This window comes from Trypanosoma brucei, chromosome 4, assembly GCF_000210295.1.
Source record: "Trypanosoma brucei gambiense DAL972 chromosome 4, complete sequence".
NCBI classification, from domain to species: domain Eukaryota; phylum Euglenozoa; class Kinetoplastea; order Trypanosomatida; family Trypanosomatidae; genus Trypanosoma; species Trypanosoma brucei.
The window spans coordinates 760,090-772,869 of NC_026737.1; the positions used below are offsets into that span (position 1 = coordinate 760,090).

General features: G+C 49.6%; 5 protein-coding genes across 5 annotated transcripts; all 5 read left to right on the forward strand.

Annotated features, from left to right (window-relative positions):
• Positions 1 to 224: 224 nt before the first annotated feature.
• Positions 225 to 1,529, forward strand: TbgDal_IV3000 (hypothetical protein, conserved; the record flags this gene model as incomplete). Its single annotated transcript, XM_011774586.1, has 1 exon — positions 225 to 1,529. The coding sequence occupies one exon, from the start codon at positions 225 to 227 to the stop codon at positions 1,527 to 1,529; it is 1,305 nt and encodes a 434-aa protein (XP_011772888.1).
• A 595-nt stretch (positions 1,530 to 2,124) lies between these two features.
• Positions 2,125 to 2,739, forward strand: TbgDal_IV3010 (hypothetical protein, conserved; the record flags this gene model as incomplete). The annotated part of the gene is made up of 1 exon (XM_011774587.1): positions 2,125 to 2,739. One exon carries the CDS (start codon positions 2,125 to 2,127, stop codon positions 2,737 to 2,739), a length of 615 nt encoding a protein of 204 aa, XP_011772889.1.
• A 402-nt stretch (positions 2,740 to 3,141) lies between these two features.
• On the forward strand, positions 3,142 to 7,461 carry TbgDal_IV3020 (ATP-dependent DEAH-box RNA helicase, putative; the record flags this gene model as incomplete). The annotated part of the gene is made up of 1 exon (XM_011774588.1): positions 3,142 to 7,461. The coding sequence occupies one exon, from the start codon at positions 3,142 to 3,144 to the stop codon at positions 7,459 to 7,461; it is 4,320 nt and encodes a 1,439-aa protein (XP_011772890.1).
• Positions 7,462 to 7,896: 435 nt separating this feature from the next.
• On the forward strand, positions 7,897 to 9,312 carry TbgDal_IV3030 (hypothetical protein, conserved; the record flags this gene model as incomplete). The annotated part of the gene is made up of 1 exon (XM_011774589.1): positions 7,897 to 9,312. The coding sequence occupies one exon, from the start codon at positions 7,897 to 7,899 to the stop codon at positions 9,310 to 9,312; it is 1,416 nt and encodes a 471-aa protein (XP_011772891.1).
• Positions 9,313 to 9,598: 286 nt separating this feature from the next.
• TbgDal_IV3040 (hypothetical protein, conserved) lies at positions 9,599 to 10,216 on the forward strand (the record flags this gene model as incomplete). Its single annotated transcript, XM_011774590.1, has 1 exon — positions 9,599 to 10,216. The coding sequence occupies one exon, from the start codon at positions 9,599 to 9,601 to the stop codon at positions 10,214 to 10,216; it is 618 nt and encodes a 205-aa protein (XP_011772892.1).
• Between the last annotated feature and the right edge of the window lie 2,564 nt (positions 10,217 to 12,780).

The following is a 12,780-nucleotide window of genomic DNA, read 5'->3' on the forward strand; positions in this document are numbered from 1 at the left end:
ATTGGAATTGTACATGTTTTGTCGTCAGGCCGCTTCTTGTAGTGTAAAAAAACTGTTACTCGGAACTCGTGCTTGCAGCCGATGCCATATCAACTAACATTCCTCTCTTCTTGATTTGCCTTCTCAATTTCCTTGACTATCTTGGATGTGTTTACTGACTGATCGCAGCAGGGCCTAAATCAGTTCTGTTGAAGGCAGTTGCCCCTACACACTGCCACACCCACATGGACAGCCAAGCACGGGCGGGAAAGAGTATTCTCCACAAAGGAATCCCGAGGTACCAGCAGGCCGCACATGTGAGGCGCGGGGATGAGGAAGCCTTAGGTCATGTGGCTGGCTCTGGCGCCAAGGTACCATTGCGCACTCACACGATAACCTCAGGTCGGTTGCGGATCAAGACGTACCAAGACACTCAAAGCATGCGTGAGGCTTTTGAGCGACTGAAACAAATCTGTGGTGCCTTCTCACTCGACGAAGATGAAGAAATAAGCTGCATGATCCCCCGAGTGTGCGATAGTGGCAACCCAGCGCCGGCGCAGTTGAACCGCATGCCGGGCCATCTCATTGTACACTGTTTTTCGTTTTGTGATTTGTCGTCGCTTGGACAGCTATCACGCGTGAGTCGCCGCCTGGCAGCGTTCGCCAACGCTCATCATATATGGGTGGAGCACGCGAAGCGGTTGAACAAACCAGTCAGAGGACCAGAAACAGCACGCGCCGATCTCCGCTTTGAGGTGTGTGGCCGGTGGGATGCGGAAATACAAGAACACGAACAGGCATATGAGGATTTGCAGAGGCGGCTCCAGGAAAGGGCAGCAGCAGAGCGAGCCGCTGTGCTCGATGTCGAGGGTGTTCTGAACGAAAACAGACGCAATGTAAGAGGTGGTGATATACTCCGCAGTAGAGGTAACAACAATAGCAACATATATAGCGTGGCGGACGTGCAGGCGCTACAAGCAAAAGTAGAGCAACTTGAGGCGGTGAAGCTAGAACTTCTACGCAGCGTGCGGGACCTTGGAGATATTTTGGCCCAACAGCAAGCACAGATACAAGACATGCAAAATAGGCTAGCGGTCCGCGTGACTGCGGAGGGAGATGTAGTTACCACCACAAGTAGTTGCAACACGGTCGATGGAACCGCAACTCATGTCAGTCCCCCTGAGTTAACGTTGCACGAACTTACGAACTTCGAACGCCGCATGTGCCGTTTGGTCCTTGGCACCATCCCCGATCTCTCCGTCGTTCTGCGTCGCGGTGTTGATGACTTCGGTACTATGGAGATGCTCGTGCAGCACAGCGGCGGTGAGTTGGAGAGCGGAATTCGTAAGCGCTGGCAAGCGTTTAAGAGCTTCTTCCCTCCGCTGTCCAACGACTACAGCAAAGCGCGGTTTTATTTGTTGTCAGGCGAGTCGGCGCAATCGGAACGCAGGAATGAGTCTATCACTCGTTGTAGCGCAATCGTTCGCCGCCTGATGAAAATGTCAGACAGCGAAATCACCGATATTGTGATGCAAAGCGGCTCTTCGTAGGATGATTGAGATTCCTGTTATATCACTATTTTCTTAAGCTGTACACTAACACACGAACATATTGCACATCCGTCTTGTTGCCCCTAATATGAAGGGGAGGGTATTGGTCGTGGCAAACAACGATATTATAATAGCTGATACTTTTTCCCTTCCGCCGAAGTTTTGTGACTGTCCCAGGAATTGTCGCTGGTGCAACACACTGTGTGGACTATATGCGGACCCATCCCTGAAACCTTACCCCTAAGTCCTCCACGATAACGTGCATGCGCCCAGGTGCCCCACACTCAATTATTTTCTCCCCTTGTTTGTGACGTTTACTTGGTTATTACTTGGTATGTTCGGCTTTGAAAGCCGTACTTTGCAAGCGGCGACACGATTGGGGGATCCTCGAAGAAGGGGAACAATTCCCTTTGCAAGGGCCACAGTGAGAAAGCACACGGAAGGTAGAAGCAAAAAAAAAAAAAAGACCCCCTCTCTTGACCACAGGGGCCTCCACAGTTGAAAAGGAAAAGAAAGGGAAGAAGGTATCCATTACCACTTGAAGGGGTTTCTCGCAACGCTTCTGTGTACAGGAGTGAGTATTAGTACGGTATAAATGCTAAGAAGATGGTCTGAATGTGGTCGCTTTTCCACCACACTGAGTTGGTGCGCGGCCAACCCAGTAGGTCGGCAACAAACGAGACGTGTAAGTGGTGAAACGACCGCTAAGGACGCCAGCGTCGACTCGACAGGCGACGAAGATAAGGACAAGGAGGCACAATATCGTGAGCGGCTAATCCAGGAAATTCTATCGCGTGATAAGGAAATATTTGAGCTGAAACGACAGCACGAGCTCTCTATGCTTCGGGTGGAGCAGAACCAGAAGCGAGTTCTGAAAGATCAGGAGGACCGCGGTATGTATTACGAGCAGAACTGCAATGTTCATACATTTGACACAGTTTCAGTTGGCCTGTACACACAGCGTAACACACTATATCACACGATGAGCATTGAACGGCTACGGAACGTTAAGCTGTTCACAACACTCTTAGTTACAGTGCTCACATGCTTTTATCTCTACTATCGCTATATGATTAACAACGACTGGGTGTACGTGGAGAAACCCATGAAGCTGCTCGGAAGTCGTGCTTGCGCGCTGAGTGAGATCCGGGAAAAAATGGGGGAGCAACAAGAGGAAAAAGAGCACCGGGAACGACGATTTGCTGTATGAGATGGTGAGAGTGGAAAATCATCTCTTCCTCCAGACGTGAGGGTATTGACCGCGGCTCCTGTGGGAAAGTTGGAGCAGTTTCTCTTTTTCAACCCAGTTCGTTAACTGGGTTTCTCCCCCATCCTCCCACAGCGCCTTGTGCGTGCTGATGCTCTCTTCCCTTAATAAATACGATGCAGTGACCTAGACACTCACGAACACACTTGAGAACTGTGCACGTTTGTTTTCGCTGTCGCTGCGCACACACACACATTCACATTCACATACATGCAACCCCTCAATTGCTTCAAAAACGTCTAGCACTAGTTTTCCGTCTGTGGGGCCAGGGGACACCCGCGCAGTGGAATCACGCCGCTTTATAACCGCGGGGCGAGACATTTTTAGCGGTGTTGTGGAGGTATTATGTTCACACGCGCTCTCAGTAATGCCGCGCGTGTCGTGGCGGTCGCTGCACGGCAAGGTTTCTCACATAGTCTGACTGTGAGCAGTGCTTCTCTTCAGTTTCAACTGAGAGCCCGCGCAGACATCAGAAGGAGGTACCGTAGCCGTGAAGGGAGCCCACAACTCGGCAATAGCGGCGGCGCTGATGTGGGTAGCATGCCGCTCAACTTCGCTGTCATACCAGTCTCGCGAATAAATATGCGTATGGAGTCGCAGCTTGAGTCATTCCTGAAGAAGCAGGAGAAAGAAACACTGGAGCTGGGCACGTCAGCAGAGTCTCCTAAGATACGCCTACTGAACGTGCCCCGAACAACATTGAAGCGCGCCGTGTTGGACTTCAACGTCCGCGGTCAACAAGTGCGTGCAGTCGGTCAGTCAAGGCGAGGGAAGGTGGCAAAGGCGTTGTGCTGCATGCACGCCGCGATGCTCATCGATCACTTCTCAATCGATGGCGTCGGGTGCCACGACATGCCTCTGCCGCTGGAAGAAGAGGGCGTGTCGTCCGTCCCATCAAATGCCGCGCAGACCCCTCACCACAAGCACGCACAGGGTTCGCCACTTTCTACCACGTTAAAATTACCGCCGCCATGGGCACCGGGCATGCAGTGGGAAAGGTATGTGAGTGATTGCGAGAATTACATTCGACGCAGGGAACAGCAGGAGCGAACAGACGCATACGTACAACTGCGCGTCCCACGGAGTGGGAACCCCCTTGTCGACCGCGCGGCTGACATGACAAAGGGGGAGAAGCACATTAATCACCTGGCTTTACAGAGATTGAACAATGAGATACGAAACGCAACGAAGGATATTCATATTACTCGGGTGTCACGACGTATCTTTGTCGCAACGCTTCTCCTGGATGATACGTCACAACTAAGTGCCACGGGCGTCGCAACATCCCTGAAAGAGGCCAAACAACGGTGTGCAATGCATGCCTTGAACATTCTCAAACTCATAAAAGATCAGCGGTTGGCTTCTTCCCCTCTAGCTTCGGTGTGTCGCGAGGGCTCCTCCACGAGCGCCATCTCCTCGAGCCTCAGCCCGCGATACTCAAAGATGTTAGATTTTTTTACACTTCTTTGTGGCGTAAAGCCCAAACCGAGCTTTACAAAGGACGGAAGAGGCTACAAGTGTGAGTTGCTACTGGATGATGTGGCCAGTACCGGCCGGGGAGTCAATCGATTCGAGGCTGAACGTGATGCAATCGAACATGCACTAAGTGAGATGGAGCTGTATGACGAACGACTGCAAGCAATTAATAGTATCATCTCTCGTTACCCAAAAATACAGCCGCAGTGCGTTCCCTCGGCAAAACTTCCAGAAAGCCTGAGGAACGCCATCCATGCGTTGGTGCAGCGGGTCCACAAGGAACTCCACCTTGCAGATGACGGGACCACACTAACCGGGAGCAAGGCCTCTTCCAGTAAAGATGAGAACAAAAGTGATGATACAGATGATGTGGTAGACGCGGAGACGCGCGCCACAATCAATGCACTAGAAGAAATAAGTCGTGACGAAGCCTACGCGAATCGATTGCGGGACCGGTTGTGCACCTTGCGAGCCGATCCAAAGTACCTTGAGCGGTACCATGCACGGCGGTCATCGCTCTCAATTAATGCCGTGTCGCAGAGCATCTTAAATGAGCTCCAACAGAACCGCGTCGTCGTAGTGTGTGGTACCACAGGCTGCGGGAAGACGACACAAGTGCCACAATATATTCTTGATGCAGAAATAATGGCTGGTCGCGGCGACCAGTGTTGCATCGTCGTTACGCAACCGCGGCGATTGAGTGCATTTAGTGTTGCGGAACGAATCGCCAGTGAGCGCCTGTCAGCCGTGGGTGGCGACGTTGGATACGCCGTGCGATTGGACGCACGTCCTGGCCGTCACGTTACGCTATGCACAACGGGTGTTTTGCTGCAGATGTTGGTTGGTATGCCATCGCTTGATGCGGTAAGTCACTTAGTCATTGATGAGGTGCATGAACGCGACATTAATTGTGACGTGCTCCTCGCTCTAGTTAAAGATCTCATGGAAAGTGGGAGGAACCCACGCCTGAAGGTTGTTCTCATGAGCGCGACAATGCAGTCTGATATGTTCGCATCTTACTTTGGCAGGGCGCCCGTGATCAGTGTGGAAGGCGCCACATACCCGGTGGAAGTGCGGTACCTTGATGATGTGGCTGCCCTTCTCCAGAAACAAACCAACACCAGAAATGCCTACTACAGTACCATGTTTGACTCTCTAACTGCGGCTGGAGGGGCCGGTGAAGTCGGAAGAAGAAAGGGGGCGGCCAACAGAGGCAGATCGGGTTTTGGCGCAAAGAAGCAGTTGCTCAGTTCTCCACTGAAAACAGACTACAGCCTCATTGCGCAGCTTGTTCGCCGAAGCGTCGAAGTGGACCTCAACAACGACGTTTTCGGTAAGTCTGTTCTTGTCTTCCTTCCCGGCTGGAAGGAGCTAGTGGCGGCAAAACAAGCCATCGAGGGTCTTGGGGACGGCCAACGGTACCATATAATACTTCTCCATTCATGTGTTGATGCGGCGAAGCAACGCGAATGCTTTGCGCCAGCGCCCGTAGGAAAGGTAAAGGTGGTTCTTGCCACCAACATTGCCGAGAGTGGCATCACAATTGATGATGCAGCAGTTGTTATCGATACTGGACTGATTAAACAAACCACGTGGGTCTCGCGTGTCTCCGGGCTCCAGCAGCAGGGAAGGGAGCTTGGCATCCTTGCAGCACCCATGTCAACAACATACGCCACGCAGCTGTCGCTGCGGTATGCAAGTCAGGCGAACTGCACTCAGAGAAAGGGACGGGCGGGGCGGACACAGGGAGGAGTTTGCTACCGGCTGTTCGTGCGTGACGTATGGGATGTGCTACCGGCTTTCCAAGAGGCAGAGATTCATCGTGTGCCTCTGACGCAAGTGTTGCTTAAACTCCTAGCTCTTGGTCACGACAGGCCGAAGGAAAAACTTCGCACGTTTATTGAGCCTCCATCCGAGAAAAATGTGGAGGACTCCATGCGCCAGCTGCAGAGCCTCGGTGCGGTGTCTGCCGACGAACGGCTCACGCCCCTTGGCCTCTACTTGTCACGACTTCCCTGCGAACCGACGGTAGCGAAGATGATTATGATGGGCGCTGTCCTCCGCTGCCTTGACTCTGCATTGACGATGGCTGCAACGGGCGACGTGAATCCGTTCCTTTCAAGCCGTGATATGTCCTTTGAGGTGAGGGTCCGGCGGCGTGTGTTTGCAATGGGGTCGCAGAGCGACCATATTAGCGTATTGAATGCGTATAATGCGTACAGTGCACGGCGTGCCGACGCCGGCTTCGCCAAGGAAAACTTTCTGAGCGCAAACAATATGAGGCTTATCTCCCGGTATAAGCAACAGTATCGCGATATTCTTCAGCGTTCAGGATTTATTCGCGACACAGAACTAAACTCTCCACAGTTCACAAGCGAATGTGGGAGTTTTGGTGGAGATGGTTCTCACGTTTTGTACTTCGACGATGGACCGCTTTCAGCTGACGCCACAGATGTGTCGCTAGTGAAGGCTTGTCTGTGTGCAGCACTCTTTCCGAATGTGGCTGTTCTTGACCCGACACCGCTGCTCCAGCAACAGGGGAAAAAGGCGAAAACGTTGGTGATGCGCACTTCAACACGCTCCGCTATTTCACCATCAAAGGATAGTGCGTGTCGCCGTACAGGCTCACCGCAAGCACATACCTGTTCCACACCACAAGATTTATTCAGCCCGCACAACGATGAGCACATGGATCTTCCCTCTATGTTGTATATTTATCAGGGTATTTTTTCGTTGAAGGAGTCTCGAGAAGAGTTTCTAACCCAAGTTTCCTCCGTTAGCCTTTGGGCGCTGCTTCTCTTTGGTGTTGGAGAGGCTGACATGCACTACGACAACCAGGTGCATCTGTGCGTCGTGGGAAACTGGATTGGCATTCATATGGACTCCGAGTCATACAAGGCCCTTGTTGCGATTCGTACCATTTTGCACGCGTGTGTGTGGCGCAAGTACAAGCACCCGGAGGATCCCGGAAATAATCGAGCGCTCGAGGAACTCCACCGCATTTGCAAGGGTATTTTGAAGTCACCACCGAACGATAAGGAACAATACCTGAATAATCTCGTGGACACGGGAAGGATTTTCTCTCCAATGGAAGTGCAGCAGCTAACCGATGATGTCAAAATGGAGAGACTCAATGGGGAACAAGATGACGACGGCAACAGAGACGTATGGGAGTTAGACGAGGTGTGACACGGGAAGGGAGTAAAGCACATCCCGACTTCGTGCCGGGAACTATTACGGTTTCGCCCAACCACGTGATAAATGGGAAGAACTATAAATACGGCCTGTGCCACTTCACAAATCTGATAAACGTGTACAAATTAATTAAACAGCGAGTCCGGCTCTCGTTGAGTGCGCGCAATTTCCCAACAGAAAGGCATTCCAATGCCCTCTCGCCCCAAGTACTTGCGCGTATAACGGAGGAGGAACGAGCCGGTCAGCAAAACGGTCGTCAGTGCGCTTTGTCGGTACCCACAAACTCAAGTGCCTTTTGTCATTGCTTATTGTTGTCAAGAGACTTATATCACTTTTTCTCTTGTTTTCTTTACTCATCATTTGTACGTGGTCACTAATATACATGCTAAAAAGGGAACGGGGGCGGCACACGCGGGTAGTTGGGTGAAGATGACAGATGGAAACCCTGGCGAGGATGCAATCAGGAAAGTAATAGTTTCTGCTTCCCCTCACTGCGATTTGTTGCATTTCGTGGGGCATGTTCCCCATCCCTACGGTGTCATAACGCCGCAAACCATGATGGAGAAAAATGCGGAATGCGTGAAATTCTCTCTCACACCACTCGAAAGGGAACCTTCCGTGACAGTAAGTGGAAACCACCCCCTTTTTGCGCCTGTTGTGATTCCCCGGGTGAAGGCGACGTCGTCCGCTCCAGCAGCTGCGTCAGAGGCGGGAATGTCGCCATATTTTCCGCACAGCGGTGTCGGACTGGCACAGTCGGCATTCCGCAGTAACTTTGAGACCTTCTCCTGGGGGGTGGTTTCATCAGATGAACAACGGCAACAAAATTACCAGTCACAAAGACACAAGGTGACTGAACGAGGTGACCATCAGGTGCAGCAGCAACCAGCTCACAATGAAGCTGAAACCCCCAACCCTGACGCTGTTGGAGAGCAAGCGTTTATTTCCACAGTCACTGACAGTTCTTCCCGTCTAGTGAACACGTCAAGGATAGGTGGTGAAATACGTTATGAGGTTAACTTCCTGGCAGTGCGCCGGTCGCTTCTGCAAGTGTTTCTTATTCTTCATATGCCCGAGCGGAGCCCAGCGGTGGCCTTTCGTTTCTGTTCCCATGACCCATTGCCGGGAGGTACCACCTGCCTCTCAGTTCTCCCCCGATGTGCTGAGCGCTTGCCAACACTGGCACATCCCGCCGAAGTGACCTTCACAGACGTGCAGGCAACTGCTCATTGGAAATATTCCCTCCGCTGCGACTGCCGTATTATTCAAGAGGGTGAAGAGGCAAGTGTTGCGGAAGGTAAGTCTCAGCGCTTCATTTCCATGAGATGGACCACAGGTGGAACCCCCGAGCGCACTCTTGAGTTAAGTGCCCTCTTGACAGAAGTCATGACACCGATGCTGTTTGCTGTCCCCGCAAAGCTGCTCAAGTCAACGGAGGAAAGGGGTAAAACAACACCACAAATCACCGGTTTCTTCCAACGTCGCTCCTTTCATCTCATGGCACTCATTGCACATGGTGTGTGGTGCGAAAAAGTGGCCCGGTACATTATCAACGAGTCGAACAGAAGCGGCCTCGTAGCTCTTTGCGCTGAAACTTGTTCAGCCAAATTGAAGCTTCGTGATGATGTCTCGTTAGATGCCAATGAAAAGTGGGAGACGGAACTCACATTTCACCGCACTGAATCCTGTGATTGCACCACGACAGAGCGAAGTGTACAGAAGCCAAAACCCTCCAAGTGCTTACATGTCTTAGTTAGGGGATGTGAAGATGTGATGGGTTGGGGGTGGGGCACCGCATCAACGCGCGGCGGGCTTCAGGACCTTGCAGAAGCGGTGACGCGCTGAGACCTTTCCTGTCGTTAAGAAAGGGAGGTGTCAAAAAAAAAGGGGGGGATTTAAACTGGACCCTCGTGTACAGATGGATGTTTTGTTCCCGTCTGGAGGAGGGAAAAGAAATGAGGATCCCTGGAGAAAGATGAAGTTGGGATCGGGTTGCCAACACCTGTTGCGAGTTTATTCTTCCCTCAAATATATGTATATATATATATATATATATATAATGGCATCTTTTTCTTTTTTTTACAAGGGCCATTTTTTAGTAAACGTCAAAGGTAGGCGGTGTTAGGCGATAATGCGGCGGAGCGTCTGTCTACTACTCCTTTCTCTAGTAATGCATGCCAATGGCAACTTCTTTGGGATCAGTTTAGAAAACCGATGCCAGCCACTGAGTTCCCTAAAAGGCGTCAACAGAGCTATCCTCAACAAATCAGGGGAAGAGTACAAGGAGTCGGATGAACTTTTTTGTGAGAGGGGAGCCCCTGAGCAGTTTAAATGCAACTGTGGCGTTGCTACCACGTGCCTTTCAAAAAAGGACCCGTGGGGGAACAACATCGGTGTTTGTGGATGTTGCCCTCCGTGGTTATTCCTCTTCTACACATTTTTTACTATCATTGTCGGCTTTGCCATCGCATCCGCCTTCTATATTTGCTGCTGCCGCGGCAAGTGGTGGTTTGACGGCTACCCGAAGGCGATCATCCCCGCCTTCTCCCGCCGTGGCCCCGGTACCGTCGTACCCGCTGCCGTACCGCTCCCTCCCACATTATTCCGCGGCTACCGGACGACTGATTTTGTAAATGACACGGCTGCAACCCGACCAGTGGTTGATGGGGAATCTGCCGGTACTCGCACGCAGCGGGAGGGGGCCTCATCCCTTTGGAACAATGATCAAATCGTAGATGATGAACCATAAATATGAGGGTGAGGGATGGACAATGAAGGAGGAGAGAAGAAGGGGAAGGAGAAGGAGAAAACACAATGGAGAAATGGTGGCGTGTGTGCTTGTGGGTGTGCAAAGAGGTAGAAAAAAAAAGAAAAAAAATGAGCAAAAAGAATGGTTAAGGAACGAAAAGAAAGAAAGAAAGAAAGCAGAGCGAGCGCAGCTGCAGGTGTGGAGGCATCGCAGCACATCTCCCCCATCTTTCAAAGTATTCTATTTTCGTTTCTTCGTTTGTTCTGTTAGGTATTTTTGCCAGGGATTCACGTCAGTAATTGAGTTGGTGGTGGCGTGAATATCTTTTTTTGGAGTCCACCTCAATGCGGATTCCATATTGCGTTGTTGTTGTTTCGTTTGCTTCCGTAGCTTCTTCGAGGAAACATGTATACACGTATGTGTATATGTATACGTATATTACTTTGAATGAAAACACTCTTGCATAAAGTGGCCACAAAGGGGATGAAGGGAATTTCTTTTTTCTTTTTTTTTCTTTTGAACAGTTCGTTGTGTTGGTTGCTTTTTTCGGTCTTTTTTTTTTCCTTATGGTTTTCGGCAAGGCTGCAACAACAGAACCTTCTTCAGTGAAGTTAAGGGTTTATAGAAATACATGTTTTCGTACACGTGTGTGTGTGTGTGTGTTGTGCTGTGTGTTGTTTCGCTTGTCATTTTCTTCCATTTCTTCTTTTCCTTTCCTGCTTTTCTTTGCTTTATGCTGTTCTCTTTTTGGTACGAACAGGCTGCCATTATCGGTGTTTTGGTACAGTTGTGCGTATACATGCATATACATATATTTATATATTTATATATATATATATATATTATTGTGTGCGGAGAGGGGAGGGGGAGGGAGAGGAAGAGATCCTTATTTTAACAAACAAAAAAAAAAGAAGTAAAGGGAGGAAGTGGATCATTTTCCAGAGGAATGCGTTCCCCTTCCTTCCCTCCCTCCCTCCCGAGACAGGAGTCGAAAAATGATATAAAATAGTTGAGTGGTTAATTTTATTGCTGCCGAAATCAACTCCGTGAGATGCACAATTAGAGCGCAACTAGTTTGAGTTTGTGGTGAATGTAAAGGAGAGCAAAACAGAAAGAAAGTGGGAATAGTTTTTGTTTAACAAAGAAAGAAAAAAAGAAGATGAAAAGTAGTAATTTCTTTTTTTTTTTTTACTACTGGACAAAATAAGCAACTGTTCTACTCGTGTGTCCTCACATGACTGTGGATAATCCAAACTTGACTCCCCTCTTTCCCCTTTTTCCTTTGGGTGGTGCAACGTGTTGCATTCCGGGGCTAATAACTTTAACCCTTGTCTTCGTTGTTGCAGCAACAACAAAAATAAGGAAAAGTTAATGTTGGAACGTGCACATAAACGCACGTTGCTTACATACTTGCATACGTTCATGTTTTTTTTTCCTCTTTTTTTTTTTTTTGCTTTCTTCGCTTTTTTGTCATTTCTGGACTCAACTGATACGCACAGAAACGATTAAGGACAAGTAGAGTTCATAAGCATGAATGACATTAGCACAGTTTGAGTGAATATGAAAAGTTACGCGTGTGCTTAAAAAAAAAAAAAAGAGAGAGAAATAAGAGTGACTGCGGCATCACACAGAGAATTGTTTGCGTGCCATGAACTGACTGTGAAAATGCTGAATTTAAGCACAGAAAACCAAAACCACCGATTTGTTGGCGTACGTGCTTGAGTTTGTGTCCAAAATGAATCAACAGTTTGAGAGGCAAAATTATGTTATGACAGCCGCCGTGCACACGACCGGCGCATCCCACAGTAGCGGTGGACAAATAGGTGGACAAAAGAGAACAGAGAAAGGAAAATAGGATAGAATGGTTAAGGCAATTAGCTCCATAAGAAATGGGATCGTATCAATTGACACATTCCCTCTTTCTGTACCGTAGGTCCGATTCAACACTTTCAATTTCTTCTATTTTTCTCCTCCAGATCATATTTGCCTTTCAGTGCGTGGTGCGCGAATTGGCACGCGAGAGGCGGAACATTTCTTGAAGCTGTGCGTTTTCTGGTGCCGTCGCTGTGATCGTGCGCCTTTTAGCGCACCACAGTAATGACATGAGAAGGCAAGAGGATAAGGCAGATTCGGGAAGATCCTTCTTTTATTTGTTTGTTTGTTTGTTTGCTGCACCCACCTGATCGACCATTACCTCTAATTGATTCGATCATTCCTTGGAATTACCTTTACTTTACAGTTTGGATGCGTTACTTCGTTCATGCAGGCGAGTGAATTGTGTCGGTTCTCCGTATTTGCTGCTCCTCTCGTAAAATGTCCTGAGCTGCGGGATGGTTGAAAATAATGCGGGCTCGTCACAGACAAAATGGATGATGGGGGGAGGAGGAGGAGGAGGAGGGGTGCGGGACAGTGAAATTCAGCGGTCAAACGAAGCGAAATATCTCACTTCTCTTTTGTTTTATTGCAGACATTCAACCGGCCGGCTGTTACGCGTTTCTCACTCCAAACGGAAGGACCCATGCAGGCCCACCCATAATATGTCTTAGTATATATATATATATGTA